General features: G+C 29.8%; 1 protein-coding gene across 1 annotated transcript in view; it reads right to left on the bottom strand.

Moving 5' to 3' along the window:
• Positions 1-347: 347 nt before the first annotated feature.
• Positions 348-19,190, bottom strand: part of LOC142333708 (acetyl-coenzyme A transporter 1) — a 53,641-nt gene continuing 34,798 nt past the window's right edge. The window contains exon 9 of the mRNA XM_075381138.1: positions 348-18,144. Coding sequence (XP_075237253.1) covers positions 17,965-18,144 — 180 coding nt within the window. The 3' untranslated portion in view covers positions 348-17,964. The remainder of the gene's footprint in view (positions 18,145-19,190) is intronic.

The following is a 19,190-nucleotide window of genomic DNA, read 5'->3' as shown; positions in this document are numbered from 1 at the left end:
TTTAAGAAACATTTCTAAAAAGATCATCTTTTGTAGCATAGCAGCTTCCACCACTTCTATTTTTTTCCACGTGATTAATTTTTTAATGGGGGTATTTGAATATAAGGTCTATATGATAGAAACGATCTCACATCATAAAAAATTGAAGAGATCAGGAATACCATACCGTGAAGTGATGTACTGGACAGTATGAAAAGGAGTGTTTTTAAGAATAATGGAGCTCACCTGAGAGATTTGTTTAAAAGACAATGCTTCATTACGAAAACTGAAATAAATGACTAATTTTGCACTTTAAAATCATCTAATACTTTCTACCACACCTGTAAATATAAATTAGTACAACAATAAACATTTAAACAACAATCTTTTTTATTTCACAAAAAAAAATCTTGAGACCCACACAAAAACAGTTAATAAAGATTCCACATAAAATGAGGAATTACTGCAAGTACAGATGAAAAGTAAGCACACAGTACTAAACAATCCAGTGACACTACACGTGTGGTGGACTGTTCAATGTTGCTAGCGTGGAACCGATTGTTTGTTTTAACAATTACAATAAAATTTTGAAGGGCTATAACTCGTGGTTAAAAATGACTGTTCTTTTACAAAGACCGAGTTCCTTACCGCTTTGATATCACCTTATCGTAGAAGTGTGTTAGGTGATATAACAATATCGATTTGATACACCTGAGACCTATACTAACGTAATACAGGAGAGGGGTTATAAGAAAAACAAACTGGAATTTATAGATCACAATATTCCTAACAGAAATCAATAACATTAGGATTGATGTAATTTCGGTCAGTTAATATTAAAAATAAATTGAATAGTACTGTATACCTACTTTTCAGTCAATCCATATTACAAAACTTAACATCAAAAAATGTAGTGTTACCTCTTATGTATCTATAAAAAAATGTCTTTACCAGAAATAATAAGTAAAAACAATTCCATTTTACGTATGTTCTTAAATGGATATAGTACAACCACAGAAAATTTTCTATATAATACAGAAAGCTGTAAGTTTTATAATTTAAAACAATAACATAAAAGGATAATAAAAAAACCATTAGCCATTTCACTAACTAAATAAATACTTATTCATATAATGGAACAAACAAAACTTTTTATTTAATTTGTTACAACCATAAAAAAATTAATTAAATTATTATGTGCGTTTAAAAGTTGTACTTTAACCTAAAATAATGATAATTATTCACAGCAAGAGTTTGGATCTATAATAACAGCAAGGTCTTTATTTACAGTTCTAACAGAAATCTATTGTTTCTTACAGCATAGCATACTATTTATTATAAACAAGTAATAATAAAGCAATCTTCACAATGAACTGTGCATTGCAAAAGCAAATGTTTTTCTTTGAATAGTTATATATCTTGTAAACCACTTGAAGGAAAAGATTTGTATATTACAGCACATTAAAACATGTTTTTCTGTACCGCAGCGAGTTACAATTCAAGCCAAGATAATAAATAGAAATTATGGAAAAAGTAGGCATAAAAATTAGCATTTAAAAGTATTTAAGAACATAATTCTACAATTTAAAAAAAAATTATATTTAACATTTTTTGAAATAGATTTGAATATGTTGGCCATTTTCCAAATATACTTCACCTTTAAGTAAAGGCAGCTGCTACTACTCTGATCAGAGACAATTTCTTTGTAAAAAATCTTTCCGCTTTCTAATTTTTTCCCCTTTGATGGTGACACAGGAATCGAGAGAGCTCTCAGTTGGAACTCTGGTACCATCTGTCACGTGATGTCAGCACCTTCTCTAATAAATTACAGGGTAATCACTTTCTTTATTTTTTTTTTTCGGAGCCTGTAGAACCGTTTCCTAATTGTATGTCGCACACAAAATATCAAACTAACAGTTAAGGTAGTGGTTATTAGAATATATAATACAGTTTCATAATTAAAATTAGCAGGACGGATAAAAGTTAATGAAGCAAAACATTTTTATTAAAAGCTTAGCCACCTATAGAGAAAAGATAGTCAATTCATAGTTCTCTATTGTAAAATAGATGTATAAGCAACCTAATTTTAATTAGAAATCGTGAACCTATTTGCGTATAAAATAATGTAATTAAATCTTGTACTTCAGTGTATATAAAATATTTTTCTATAATTAAGAGCTGAAATGCACTTCTAAGAACTGCAAATCACACTGACACTGACAATTAGGCAATCCTAAATACAATTTAAAAAAAAAGAACAGATAAAAATTTTATTCTTAAATATATTAATAATAAAACTAACCGGCCAGGTTAATATAGTGGTTAAACTTGCCATAGCTAAATCAGTTGATTTTCAGAGTCGAGAGTTCGAAGCTTTGAGACCTTGTAAAGGCAGTTGTTTTTTATATGAATTTGAATGTTAGACTGTGGATACCGATGTTCTTTGACGGTTGGGTTTCAATTAATCACACCTCTCAGGAGTGGTTGGCCTGAGTCTGTTCAAGACTACATGTTTACCGGTAAATTTACATACATTGCAGCTATGTCAGGCCTGGCAAGTTGGCAGCAGTAGTTGCACTTGCCTATACACACACATGCATCCGAACCTGGTAGTAGCTGGGAAAACTTGTCAGAGAAAAATAAAAATTTACATAATTATAGAATGAAATGACACGTTTTCTGTGAAATATTCTGCTACTAGTACAGGTTTTCAACAAATTTGAAATCCAAACCGATAATGCAGAAAAGATTTTTAACATCGAATGGTTTACAAAATATAACTATAGACACAAAAGCTTTTTCTTTTGTTATGCTTAGCATGATTTACAACAAGCAACAGTATTCAAAAATATTGCCAGAATTTTATTTTTTAACGATTAAAAAAAAAAGTTATAAAATCTGCTTTCAACTACCTATATCATATTTATTTTTGAATACTTAAAAATCACACTAAAAACTTCATATTATTTTTTATATGTATGAGTTGTAGAAGAAAATTAATGAGACGACTTGCTCTAAGTAAATAACAAACTGATTTTGTCAGCAGAACTGGAAGTATAAATTGACTTTCATTACAAGTTTCAACATCACTCTATTATTATGCAAGATAGTACATAATATCAAAGCATGTTGACCGATTACAAAAGTGGTAAACTGAGATTTAGATTGATATGTATTGAAATATTTCATAAAACTTTGAAAGTACAACAAAAAATTCTCAGAAAGTAAAATGAACCGACTGAAGATACAAGTTTTCAGAAGAAATACAGCATTTTTAAAGGGTTGCAAAACTACGAAAGATGAGCCTACCTTATAAAAAATCATTTATAAAAAAAAAAAATAATAAAATAGCTAAACTGCAAAAAAGGAAAGATTTATGTGGTCAAATCACTGCTTAATAATTATGAACAAGTTGTGAATTGAATTTTATTTTAACATTCACTAGATTTTAACGCAGGAATAATGCACGCAAATTCAGATCAAAAAATTTCATAATTAAGCAAAAAGAATTGAAAGGCTGTAGGCTTTTTGAAATATATGCAGAAAAAGAAATTCTGTGAACATATGATAATGGATTTCTAATTAGGATTCTGAAATTAACATCAATGTAAAAAATGATCCCTTAGTACCTCATCGCATTCTAAAGAATGCAAGAAGGGTGAAATCAAAAATCCTATTATATAAATATACATAAAAATACAATCATGGAATTATTGAGATGGAATTTTATGAAAACAAAATTAATGTTAAGTTCTTAAAAGGCTCAAGGAAAGGGTTCTTCATATGCGGCCAAGGTCTTGTAAACATTAATAACCTTTGTGTCATATACCTCTGTCCATCACAGAATTTTTTACGGAGAAGGGGATTCCACAGCTCCCGACTAACCTCACCGGAATTCTTGTGACTTTTTCCTATCTGAAAGGTCTTCATTTTAGAACAGAAGACTACATCCAAAAAAAAACTATAACAGACCATGTAGAGTAACACCCACTAGAGAATTTCAAGGACTTATTGGAAATTGGGAGCAAATCTTCAGCTCGGAAAAAGGGCAATATGATTTGTAATTTATGATTAACTGATCGGTAAATACAGTTCTATTACTTTTCTTCTACGTATCAAGGCTATTCAAACAGATTTGAGAAAATTACAAATTAACAAAATTTGCTTTTTTTATTATTTCAAGAATCTAGTAAGTTATAAAATAAAAAAAAAGTAATACACATTTTACTTATTAATAATTTATAAATTCATATTACTTTTTTGCTCCTTTTATAAAACGTGTTAAAAAAATTGTGATTACGCCCATAAAATTTATGATTTTCATGATAAGGTCAATGCAGTCATTAGGCGTTACTGTATACTGTGTTTTATGTTTAATATTAAAAAAATTACATTCAAACAAAATTCTTTCAAATGTCTTTCTTATAGTGAACCAAGGAATGCTTATGTATATTATTAAGTAATAATAAATGTTGCTATGCTATTTCTTCAAGAACAAACTAATTTAATCGTGGTCCGTGGTTCTCTCTATTTTTGGATCTTTCTCCTTGTGACTTATTTGTGCAAGTTAAAAAAAATAAGAAAATGAAAAACATAAAATTGTTCATCAAATAATCTCTGGATGAAAAAACAAAATAAAAATAAAAATTCCATTTTTTCATAATTTCAAAAGCAGTATAAAAAAATTTCTACCAGTATAAAATATGCATTAAGATACATAGGAGACAAGCACATTGATATAGGTTGCTACACTGTTAAGGATTATCAACAAAAGTTATTTCTAAAAAATAAATATTTGTAAACACTTTCCTCAAGCTGTCACACATTTTCGGTTTTTCATATTGATCTTATTTGATTCAACCGATTGAACTTTTGAAGTAACATCAAAAGTTTATAACCAAACTATATTACAGGAAAATATTTCTATCAGTTTTATTACTTTCTAAAATGAGATCAAAGTACAAGAATTTTTAAAGAATTATGTAGTTAAAGATGCTACTTATATATGAGTGGTCTATGGTACAAGAAACTGGAAGCAGCAGATATGTAGATAAAACTGAAAACAACCTTATGTTATGTTAGAACAAATGTTAAAACAACCTCTAAGGCTCTAAAGGAAATAAATTATGGCAATCCTATCTTAACCAATTCCTTGATAATATTGTTATTAATATTACCTGGGTTATATAACTTTTCACTTACTCTGTATAATCGACGTATATAAAGAATTTGATATTTTTTTTTGTAATTACACATTCTAAAAATTATGCTTTTTTACCATTCTTGATAACAAATTTAACTTTTGTAATTCCTAGTATAGACAATTTTGTTATGTTTGTATAATATTTGAGAGTAACATAATTAATTAAAATTATGCTTACGCTAATTAAGATTGAAATATTCTAATTATTGTTTGGAATGTATAATTTACACGGCAAGTTTAATCAAAATAAACACATATATATGTATATCGCACTGCAATATAAAACCTAAGAAGCAAAATTAATTGGTCCCTTCAATTTTTTTTTGTAACCAATTTTATGGTAATTAGAAATAATACCTACTTTAACATAATGGCAATATTTTTTTTACAAGTAATAAGGGCACAAACACACACACATACACATCTCTAATAAAATAATCTTTAAAGTTAAACAATATTTTTTATAGCACCTAAAATATATTAGAAACATACCAACCTTCATTTTATGAAGCTATTTAATTTCATTTTATTTTTATTTATTTGGAATGTTAATAATAAAAATTAATTAAACATATATGGGGCAATCCACAAAGTAGCAAACATCAGTTGTGTATAGTGTTCATTCAGGAGACCTCCCACCAACGAATCACAGTTAGTAATAGTTATATTAGTTCAATACGAGTGAAACTGGCTATTATGTTACTAATACTTGTCTCTGTTTAATATAATAAAATTAAAAATATCACAAAATATGAAATTTGGTATGATCTATAATAATTTTTATTTACTTCTAAAACTAAAATATAGTGATAATTTTCTAATATTACTGAATGGCTGATAACAAAAAACTAACTCACAAGTTTAAAAACTAGTGATGATTTTTAAAATGTTGTCAGTCTATAATATTTTTGTACAAGATTCCTGGAAAAGAATGTAGATTTACCACCTTTGTTAGGTAATAGACTTTATACCAATCTTGTACTCATATATACGAGGGACGTTCAATAATTAAGGAGACAAAAAAATGGTTCATTCAATGACAATGAAACTTTTTGAGGGTCAAGTTGGCAATCTTGGGAACACATTTAATCAGCTGTTAGATCATAATTAATCTAAACATATCCTCTTTTGTTGATTTGAGAATTTCAGCTCTATTTGAACCGTGTAGGCCAGAAGAGCAACATTCAGGGATACCATTTTTGCTATCAGAAGGTATGAAGCAGCGGAAATTTACTCAAGATGACTGTTTATTGAAACAGTACGCTGAAAAGTGATTAAACTGCAGTAATGTGTATAAGTGGATGGAACAGTTTAATTCGGGCAGAACAAAAGTGACTAATCTTCATAGCTGTGAAAGACCAGTTGAAGTCTTGATTACCATGCTGCAAAATTGCATATAAATGATCTTATTCGCCAAGACAGACAAGTCAAAATTTTTCAAATTGTTAATTTGTGTAATATTAGTGTTGTTACCGTGCATTCTATTGTTCTTGATACCCTGAATTATTGCAAAATATGTTCGAGATGGGCGATTCAAGCCAATAAAGACACCTGGAGTCGCATTTGTTGTGAGCTCAAAGAACAGTTTGAAGAAGAAGGTCATCCTCCTTAGAGCCTGCATCTTGCCCTATCTGATTTTCATTTGCTCAGCCCACTCGAAGACCTTTTACATGGCAAGAAATTGGATGACAACAAAGTGGTCAAAAAAGCGGTACAAAAATGGTTAAAACAGCAAGGTAAAGACTTCTACGCAGCAGGAATCAGAAAGCTCACAAAACGGTTGAACAAGTGTTTAAATGTTGCTGGAGACTATGTTGAAAAGTAGGGTATGTCAATTTCTCTAATTAATTACTTGACGTCCCTTTATATATGTAAGCTAAATTGTCAAAGTAAAAAGTGTCATTTAAAAGTGGTATAATCTGATTTTAATCAATAAAGATTAGATAATATATTTAATTCATACCAGGAATATACACCCTTGAGTATAATTCTTAAAAAATCAAAATCAAAAAGATACAATTTTCTTTTTGCTACAAAAAAAAAGCATTTTAAAATAATAACAAATAATTATTACAGTGATATTTATTTTATAACACATTATTCCATTCTATAAACATGTAAATTAGTTTATAACTTTTTCATGATAATTAGGAGGGTTGTCCCAAAAGTAATGCGCTGTGCATATGCAAAAATGAAGTCACAGAACAAGTCATGGTAACCGTGTAGCATGAGTTGTCCCAAAGCAGACCAGTTTTTGAGATTTATTAAACGTGTATGATATCAATGCAATCCGAAGGCAAAGCAGAAATGAACTTGAGTCGCATAACAAAATTTGAGTGATGTGCATACATCAAAACTGAAACTACAAGAGGTGTACTGCACCAATAATCAATCTATCAATCATTAAGAGAAGTGTGTGATAATGATACTGTAGAGTGCAGAACCTTACAGCATTATTATAATAAGTTTAGGGAGGGCAGGAGTATAGCAGATGAGCCGTGTTCTGGCCAACTGCCTACTACCAGACAACACAAGCATCGATATTATTGCCCTGGTAACTGAAGAAGACCATCGTATAACAATGAGAGAAATCAAAAACTAAAGAACACTGCACTTTAATGAAAGGTTTTGGGGGACTGAAAGTTCAGAAATAAAATCAACATGGTAAGTCAATTTTGCATGAGAATGCATGTTCAAATATGTGAGTTCATCGCAACTGGCACTTTTTTGATGATTATCCTTGGGAAATGCTTTGCCATCCACCATAAAGCACTGTTTTGGGTCTGCCGGATTTTGATCTCTTTCCAAAGCTGAAAGAACCCCTTTGAGAAATTTTGTTTTAGTAGTTTGAAAGTGTTATAATCACACAATTGGATTTCCTGCCATAATCCAGGAAATTAAACACCTCAACAAAGATTGTCTCCTGATGGGAATTCAGTAGCTGCTAGTATGTTGCCAAGCATGTATTACACACAGGAGGAACTACTTTGATGAGCTGTAAACTTGATTTAGTGTAAAAATAAATTTTCTTTGAATCCTGATGAACTGTACATTTTTGGGCCAACACTAGATTTTGCGAGTTCATTGTGAACCAGGAACAAGGGCCTGGTTGATATTATTCATTGTTAAAAGTATTTATTATTAATTTTGTGATTGTAATCTCACTCCTCATCATTGTCTAACACAATGGCTTTCTGAAAATTATCATTAATAGTTGAGAATCTAAAAAAATAAAAATTTTTTGTGAAAAATGTTTCTTTGCTACTTTAGTAATTTAATATTATTTTTCAACTAAGTTTTCCAAGAAATGGCAAAGGGTGAGAGGTCTTCTAAAATCTGATGGAATCTCGTATGGGGGAATTTAAACCCCTATCTAATTATTTTCCTTATGTAATTAAAGAACGACCCTGATGATGGACGGGGGAATTTAAACCCCTATCTAATTATTTTCCTTATGTAATTAAAGAACGACCCTGATGATGGACGAGGGAATTTAAACCCCTATATGATTATTTTCCTTACGCAATTAAAGAACGACCCTGATGATGGACGAGGGAATTTAAACCCCTGTCTAATTATTTTCCTTATGTAATGAAAGAACGACCTTGGTGATAGAATAAATTTAGAAACAAGATACGTTCTTTAATTAAGTTGACAACTATATACAACAAAAAAGTTTTATTATTAATATCAAATAAATATTTTTTAAATTATTATTTATTTTAAATGTATTAAATCCGAGAGCTTTTGCTTTTTGGATCATTTTATTATATAAATTATACAACTGACACTTAAAATATTTTTTCTTGAAAATATTACACACATCCAGTATGATTAAAATGAAGGTTGTTGATTATACTTCAATGAGTGTACTTAGAAGGAAAAACCTAATTAATTTATATACATGCTGCTAGCCAGTGTTTACATTAAAAAGCATTAATTTTAACTAAGAATATTCCTAAATAAATATAGTTTACAATTTTATAGATACATGATGTTCAAAAAATTTATATACTAATCATAGCAAAAATTCATTTAAATATAAAAGTAACTTCTTGATTGGCAGAGAGCTGATCGATGCATTTAAATTAAAATTTTTATCATTAGTTTGAAAAGAAAGAGGACAATAAGTTAAGTGTAGTATATGAAATAAGGAAAGATAATTCATATGTATGGGATGACTAAATGACAGCATATATGATATGGTCACATCCCACATGAACATTACAGGCTGCATTATTTACTACAAAATCAAAATCAATTATTTAAACATAGTATCTTAAGACATCAACCTACAACGGCTGAGAATTTTTTAAAACAATTCTGATACTTGGAAGCATAGTTGACGGTTTGTCTACCTAGGGATAAACAATAAACAACGAAGTAACACATCACAAAGCAGAATATAATGACATTATCAATCTTTGTTTAGTAGATGAGTTTAATGACTGTGCGTATGTAACAAGACGCGTGCATTATTTTTTTCTATTTTTTGCTCATTTTTAAGTAATTTGTTTACAAACTCTTCCTTTCAAAACTTGATTTTCGGCTTGCTTCATTTGAATTCAAACAAAATTTTTGAGACAAAAATTCAAAAGGAAATGAATAAAAATATTATTGTTATTATTATAAAACCATATTATACTATTCCCTGCGTAAGTGCACTACTTCAAAATAGCTATTGTTATTATATTACCATCCATGTTACTACTGTTACTATTATCATTCAGTGTTTTTTACATGAAAAGAACTCAATGTTACACATAACCAAAATCATCACCTGTAGTTTGAAAATTCTAGTGCGCTCAGTGAGACTTGTAACGTTTTCGTGTTTTCTCATGAGATAATTAAACAAGTTCCTTAACCAGATTAAAGGCAGAATTCAGCAAAAACACAAGGTATATGTTGTTTTTATGCACAAATGCATGTTTTCAGTTACTTTAAATAGTTTTTACATTAACTTTTTTTTTTGAAAATGTCTTACGCCCGTAACAGAAAACATTGCCGCCCGTGAAGGATTAATATAATTTGAGTCATTTATACATTATTAAGCAATAGGTACATTTATCTTTAAAAATGATCATCATACAAGAACAATATTGTACCTTATTTATTACATCTTTAATTATAAATTTCAATAAAAATTCATGAATTGTTATTATTGACATTCTGAAGGGTAGAATAATAACAGAGAAATACTATATGTGTCTTTGTTGGACTGTCTAAAAGAGGAAATAAAGAAATAAACCATTTTTGCTAAAAAAAAAAGGTTCTTTTTTAACAAGACAATGCAACAGCAAAATAATTTGAATTTCGCTAAGAAATTCTTCTCCATCTTCCCTTATTAGATGTACTTAACACTTTCAGCACTTGATCCTGTATGGAAAGACACCCTCCATGTGACAGTTTTGGTCACCGTGCAGAGCCCTTATGGGCTTTACCGGAGGTCATCTTCACAACCTTGGCAAAAGGCAACTCTCAGCCTTGTTCTTGCCTCAGTCAGGATGCCTCAATCACCGATGCAAATAGCACATATGGTATTACCATCGATGTATTGCTAGGAAATGAACTCTTTAAATAAAACACATCTATGTCGAGTCTTAATAAGACTGAGAGACATGAAGGAACACAAATTAAAAATGCAACTATCTACTCGATAGAATAGAAGTTGAGTTGAACACTAACGTTGAAGCGCACTAGACCTGAAAGGAGATGATGAGAAAAAAAATGTTTCCAGAAAAATAGTGTATTGTTTATTTTTGCATAAACTAATTAAACATTCCTTGTAACTGCAAGTTAAAACATTTCTTATGGATGTATACGGTGTGTAAATTTTAGTCAATAAACTACATATTTAATAAAGGAAAACAAATTTTTTTCAAAACCTCAATAATAAAATGTCAGTAGTATTTTTCAGTGAAATGGGTTAATTGTTTTTGTGTTTTATTAGTTTGAAAAAAGTACTGAAAATGACCTGGAAAAGAAAAAAAATACGGGAAATTTGAATAAATACAGTAGGAAGAGATATTGATATGGTTTCTGACCGAGACGACTGGTGGTTGTTCTTGTATTTTAGTGGTAATTTCAAGAAAAGCACAATAAGTACAGTAAGGATTTGTAATAACCTTTCTGGAAATTGAAAGACATAAGGCATTAAACAAAACAGGAGTAGAGGAAAAATAAAGAAGATGAAGTGTTTACATTCTGTAAAGAAAAGAAAAAAAGGTTCAATATAACGATCTGGAACAAGATAGTGTACTCCCATAATTGCTAATTATTACAATGGATAAATTGAAGAAAATGGTAAAACAAATGTAGGAAAACTAAAATATTTTGAGCACCGAACTTTGGAAATATCATATTTTGATAGGATGCAAATAAATAATGTTTACCTCAAAATCTCAGATATTTTTCTCTTAGAAAAGCTTGAAAAAAATACAAGTACAATATAAATCTAAAAGTAATTCATACTGTGACTAAAGTTGGAGCCAAAATGACTTTACAGGAAAATGTTAATTTGCAAAAGCACTTAATGCAATTTACACTGTAATATGCACCAATTTTTATAATTTTGATGAATTTTACTTATCTTTCCTTTAAATATTAAATTTATTTAAAGATCAATCAGCTTTATGCCACTAAATTTAACATCTGAAAGAGATTTTAATAAATTAAAAACTTTCCTTATTAAACTATATTAAATCTATATATAAAGAAAATAAAAAATATATAAATATTATTACCACATTGCTTCATATGTAAACAGCCATTTTTCACATTTCAGAATTTAAATTACGACATTTATGCATTTTAAGTTGCCAAAGATTTGAAACTAATGTTTTAAAAATTATACTTTTATTATTAGCTAACCTTTAATGTTAAATAACAGATGTTAAGACTTCTCTTAAAAATTTCAGTACAATCCCTTCTTTATGTCCAAGCTTACAGAAATATAACTTCAACATGAATCATATTTCACTGTAAATAACTGCTAGGCTATATTATCAGTGACAGTGCTAAGGGTAGACCAGGGTGGGCCCAGTCCTCCAAAAATTTTCTTGCTCCACCCAGATTAACATGGAACAATTTTGACACCTAAATTCAGTTCCTTGAGAAATGAAGAAAGTACCATTTTGTTTTCGTTAAGTCAACGATTTCATTTTTGTATCTGTGGTTGAGTAAAAAGAGTTAATGTGTTAATTATGCGTTAAAGAATAAACTACTAATTCTATATTAATATGGACAGGTGTTTTTCACATGTTTGCTAAACATTCTTTTGATTTTTATGATATATACTTTTTAATGAATTTAAGGTTAATTTGCATATAAGATATAAACAATAAAAGATGTGATGACAGTGATCTGTATTTTATGCTTGATCATTTATGTAGAAAATTGTGCAATTTATCGAAAGTGACAATACAAATAGCAAGACATCGTATCCTGGCATAACTACTTTGTTTAGAACAAAACTAAACTTGCTTTTTAAACAAACTTAGGTTAGTTTGCACATAAAAAATAAGAGCTGTTGTGAAATTGGCCTTTGTTTTGTGTTGAATATCATGCATCTTATGAAAGTGAATGTGAAATTTGATAAAAAAAATGGCAAAACATGCTAGCGTTTCAGACCACTTCTTCAGTTGGCAACAAAAAATTGTTAACCAAACAAAGAGGACATTACAACATCTGTTACGTTAGGTTAGTTTTCATGGTCCCAAAAATAAACCTGAAAAAATTGTGTTATGATGATGATGATGATAATGATTTGGAAGTAGGAAAAGAAAGAAAACAGTCAGAGAATGAAAAACTGTGAAAATAAAGGGACTGATCTATTTTCTATTATTAACAGTAGTACCAGCAGCACTAATAAATCTGGTTCAATTAGTGATATAGCTCTGAAACTAACTGATCAACCAAAACAACGACTATTACAACATTTTCCTTTTTGCCAATTTGAAGATAGAAAAATGAATTTCTAGCCAGGTTGGTACAAAATTCACCAACATATGAAACATATGCTCTTGAAGTTCAAGAAAATAGAAGATACATTGAAATAATTGCCGATACACTTCGATTAAAGCCGTACAAGCAATAGCTAAAAAGGTCATGATGAATCAAAACAGAACGAAAATGAAGGAAGTTTTTTTTATAATTAATGAAACTTATGGGAAAAAATATTCAAGAGTCAAAAAACATTAATCTAAAATAGGAAAATACAGTCATTGTGATATTCAAAATGAAATTCTTAACATCACGAGCAATATTGTACTAGACAAAACAGATAAAAGTAAAAAAAAGGTCAGCCTAATTGCTGATGAGTTAAAAAATTGTTCAAAAACTGAAATCAAAATTGATTTGTTACTATTTAGATGGGGAACATCAATAAAAGATTTCCTCAGGCATTGAACCAGCAAAAAAATTGAATGCATATTCTTTATTAACTTATATTAAACAAAACTAGTAAACCCTGGAGTTGATTTAAACTATTGTTACACAAACGTATGATGAAGCTGTAGTTATGAGTGGTCTTGTGCAGGTATTCAAGCTCTTTTATGTATGGAAGTTTCACAAGCCAACTACACACGCTGTATGAACTTATAAAGTAAATCTCATTATAGAGGCAACATGTAGAGGGATCAAGTCAGCTACAGATTTTTATTGATGATACAGCAGGAACTGTACATTTTTATGAACGAGTCGGCAGTCAATCAAATGTTTATAGATACGAAAATAAAAATGAAGCAACGAAAAGTAGAATTGAAATTAAGTGACAATTGATGGGCCTGTCTGTATGCTTCGTGTTCAGCTGTGAAGAAGACAATTGAAGCTATTATTATAACACTAAATCTAGAGTGAAAATTCAGAACGAGTTGCAGAAGCGTCAGGATCGAATGGCAATCAGAACTTTTCTTTTAATTTTCATTTATGTCTATTCACATGTTTGTTGAAAGAATGCAGTAAGTCCTGGATTTCCTCCAGGACAAAGATCGTGATATTGCTGCTGTGGAATCTGGTTGAAACTACCAAGGAGGAATGTTTTCAAACAAATGCGTGAATCCGATACAGGTTTCACTTCTGTATGGGACGAAAGTGTAGATTTAACTATAAAAATAGGCACTGATATTCTCACAGATTCCTCTACTCTCAATAGAATTCAAAAGTTACCAAAATATCATGCGGAATACATTTGAGATTTGACAAATAAAGACAGCTTGAACTTGAAACCTGTATGTCCAACCAATTTCAAATCTCTGGTATCTGATAGAATTCTATATAGCCTATTATAGACAACGAACTTGAAAGATATTTTATTTCAAACTCTGGAATAATTAAAAGAATCACTTGTCTGAATCCTAAAGATAAAATGTTGCTGGATAATGTTAATGCCGTTGGTACAACATTATTCACGCAACACTGATTTGTTGAAGGCAGAAATAAAAATATAAACAAATTTCATTCTAAGGTATGAATAACAAACTGTAGTGGGAACTACGAATCTGCTTGCTTCGCTCAAGTTGTATTGACCAATACAAACTAGCATTAAACAACTTAGACAAATTGACTCAAATAGGAGTGACTATTCCAGCTTCTTCAGCATCATGTGAGAGAACATTTTCACGTATGCAACATGCAGAGTTATTTACAAAATTCAGTTTTGTCAGCACCGATTTAAACGCTCTACAGTTAATATATTGTCATTTTATATATATATATATATATATATATATATATACATTTATTTTTAAATTCAATTCTTTAAGAACCATACTCCTCTGTATTAAATGGAAATATATTTATTTTATTAGATCAACCTAAGTACAGAATAAATGAATAAAGTAGGATGACTTACCTACCTTATTCCACCATATATGCAAGAGCGCTTTCGCGATTTACTCTCATCATCAGCTGCATCACATATTCGTATAATCATCTCAACTTACATTACAAACTTGACACAATATATTAACATATCATTCATTTATTTATTTTATTTAAAATTTAAAAACCATTAATCTTTTTATTTTAAGAATGAAAACTTTTATTCAGTTAAATTAAAAACAAAATTTAAAAATATAAAATATATGGTGGCATAAGGTCATCCTACTTTATTCATTTATTCTGTACTTAGGTTGATCTAATAAAATAACAAAATATATATTCTATACTTACACATTACAAATATATAAACTCAATGGGAATTACAGTCCAAATTTGGCTCTGCCATTTAAAAAACTACATTTTAAACTCCAAATTTATACCAGCAAAATCAAGGTTAGACCTACCCGTTTTATAACCGACCCAGCCTTGGTTCATCCATGTGACATGTACTAGAGCCGCCACTGTATATTAAAGCACAATCTGTTTCTGTTCAACGAATGTTCTGTTTTTTAATAATTTCTACAAACTATAATGCAACAAGGAATGTTTCTATTTCTCCTTGCTTGAATAAACATGGTATTCCATGATGTTTATTTCTGTTTTTTGTCAGTTCCCCTTGTTTACAAGCATGTTTCTAGTAAGTGTGTTCTTGTTCATATTTTTTTTATAATAGTATTGTACAACTAAAAACAATATCAGAAGTATAATTATACATTTTTTTTTTTTTCAAGAAACTGATAATGAAAAATAATGGTAATAACAAATTATAAATTTAATAACCTTAAAAAATGTTTATTTCACATGTTAACACATTGGCTAAACTTAGTAATATATTTTATACATTTTAACTAAATATTGCAAAAAAATTACTGGTTTACCACCTGACAAGTATGTTATACAGTTTAGGATGTAGCAGTGTTAACCATTTTATCAACCACAATCACTTAATTCCTGATAATATTACTGCATTTATTTACATAATTCACTCACTTTTTTGACCAACATTTTTTTATTTAAAAATAGATGTATGATTTATGTGAGAAGTTATTTACTTAGTTTTATAATGAAAGTACAATGTGATAATCGGTAAGAAAATATCAATTTGACTAAATATTTTTTACATTACATTACTACCTTCTAACGTAATATTACGCTCGCATTTACATATCTTATGTTACTTCATACTGAAGATCTAACACGGTTACCACAGCAGAATTGTGTAATTATGCTCCACATATTCAGTTATCAAAAAAAAAATTGTTAATTTTTTACATTGTAATCAGTATTTGTGTAAACCAGTTTTTAAGTGCACACAGCCTTATTCAATGAGTAAAGAAAGCAACATCTATAGTTTAAAAAAATCTTAATGAAAAGTATGATACTTTTAAAATCGTAAGTTGGCATCCCTGTTATAATTTTTTTTTTTAAGGCTATTGAGAAGTATATTAAGATGCATAAGTGTTATCAATCATTCAACAACGGCAAATGTACATTTTTCTACAGAATTCTGATTCAAAGGAATCAAATATACTTACTTTTACTCAATCAAAAACTTATTCATGGATATTATTGCATAGATAGTTATTCAATAGGATTGGGTTGCTGAAAACTACAATGCCAGCATTGATAGTTTACTTAATTATTCGTAACAAATTGAGATAAGTTAAAACATGTCTGATATGGGTTCCAAAGACAGCTTAATAACAATCATAAAGAAAACAGACTTTGAAAATATGAAGGCCTAATTTCCCAACAGAATAGAACAAGTTGTGCAGACTACATTCAACAACAGGTTTCCAGCAAGCCGAATAGGCTGAAAAACTCCCATCGATCGACCTCTGTGAATTGCCGATTTGACGCCGATGGATTTCTATTTTTAAAGTTACATAAGATTTTGTAAACCAAGAAAAAAATTCAGTCACTTGACCACCTGTGCTAAAGAATAAAATCAGCCATGGAAGCGATTCCTGCACGCATGTGCTCACCAGTGTGGAATGGGATGGGATTATAGGTTTGATGTGGTTTGACAACTGCAGGACTGTAAACAGTGCTCATATTGAGTTAATGTAAGGGGTAAAAAAAACTTTAGACTTTACACTTTCATGTAATACAACAAATTCATTTGTAATTCTATATATAATAAATATAATTTAATTTAAAATCACAGAGTTCTTTTTCGGACACCTGGTGTATAAACAAATTGAAAAGGTTACGAGAATCACAACTATATAAAAAAAATCAAAGGCATGCTGCAAAAATTATGGCAAAGCTTATTTCTTATTTAAAAAAAAATAGCATACAATGAATCTGTATTCATCAGAGTTTAATTTTGGTGATATGTAAGAATCTGTTTATAAAACAGGTTCATGGCAGTTTTAAAATGTATGCAGTTGATTTTTACTTTGTACCTTTCAATATTTTAGATGCTACCCTTGAGATGTTCCAAACACTGCAAAACTGTAATCGGGTTTACTATGTTTTAAGATATAAGGTACATCGTAAGCAATAGGTGCATATTCATAATCATTAGGCAAGATACATATTCAAAGCAATATGGTATAAGATTCACTCATAGTATAAGACTCATAATCATAATGAAAGGCTAGATTATAAACAAAATGAGCAATTTCAAAAATAAATAAAAATTATAACTTTTTTAAAAATAAACTTTGAAACAACTCCTGTTCAACAAGAAAGAGATTTAAAAAAAATTCTAGAAAAATTAAAACAACAGCGTCGCTAACTACATACTTTTTATGAATTTAAAAACCCATATAATTACTCAGATATCAACAAAACATAACAAAATGTAAGTTAACAACAAATATTTAATTTTTTTTCAACATACTTTTGAATAAAATTACAGATTAAACCATTTCAATAATATAACGTCTATGTGACTGCTACCTACTGCCCAGTGATATTCTCCGTCTCAGCCAAGCGGATTCTCCTAGCGCTTGTAACCGTAACACACGTTTTTTCGCCCATATGAACCACAGCGTACCAAAAACAGTACACACGATCATCTCAACAAAATAACCATCTATTGATGTAACACACTTACCCTCATTATTTGTACAGACCTACAAAAATGAAATAAAACAAAATTGATTAATTAAATTATCATTTTAAATACTGCATTCATTTTTAAAATTAAATTTTAAGTATAGATTATTTTAAATAGTATGAATATATTTCTAAATGAATAGCTAAGCTGAATGAAGATCTTATTTTGGAAAACAGCTTTCTTGATTTAAAGAAAAAAATGAATACTAAAAAGAATCCTCAAAATCTTTCATAAAATATAAAGGAAACTACAAAAATAAATTTCAAATTAATCCTGACTTGTAAATTGGTCTGGCATGGCATTATGTCCATTTAAAAGAATCAGGACTGACAGCAACAACAGCAGAAGACTTAGCCACTATAAATACGAGGGTAAGTCAATTATTATCCGCAATGCAGTTATAAATTTTATTGCAATACAGATAGGAAACTTACATGTACATAATTTTTCAACATAGTTCCCCTTGCGTTTCAACGCATTTGGACCATCGTTGCACAAGCTTCCTGATCAGGACTGTATTGAGGATTAGCTGGTACTTTAAAGTTGAGTTTCTGGAGCGTTTCAGCAGTGTGGGCAGCAGTATGTGGACAAGAACTGTCGTGCAACAACACAACACCTTTCAACAGTAGACCTTGGTGTTTGCTTCAAGTTGCAGGCTTCAGCTTGGCAGTAAGCATCTCATTGTAATGCGCACTGTTTATTGTCGTGCCCCTTTCCTCATAATGTTCCACTACTGGGTCTTGTGAGTCCCTAAAAACCGTAACCATCAGTCTTCCTGCGGATGGTTGGGTCTTGAACATTTTTTGCAGGGTGACGGAAAATTTGGATGTTTTTATTCCATACTCTGTCATTTACTCTCCAGCTCATAATGATGGATCCATGTTTCATCACCAGTGATGATTCTGTCGAAGAAGAGGTCCCCTGTTTGTTAACATAGCGATCCAAATGTTTTTGGCAATGTCCAAGCACGTTTGTTTGTGCAACTGTGCGAGTTGTTTTGGGACCCATCTTGCACAGACTTTATGAAACCCAAGTCTGTTGTGGATGATTTCGTAGGCAGAA

This window comes from Lycorma delicatula, chromosome 13, assembly GCF_047948215.1.
Source record: "Lycorma delicatula isolate Av1 chromosome 13, ASM4794821v1, whole genome shotgun sequence".
Taxonomy (NCBI): Eukaryota; Metazoa; Arthropoda; class Insecta; order Hemiptera; family Fulgoridae; genus Lycorma; species Lycorma delicatula.
The sequence above is the reverse complement of the archived record's forward strand: the minus strand, read 5'-3'. Positions and strand labels throughout refer to the sequence as shown.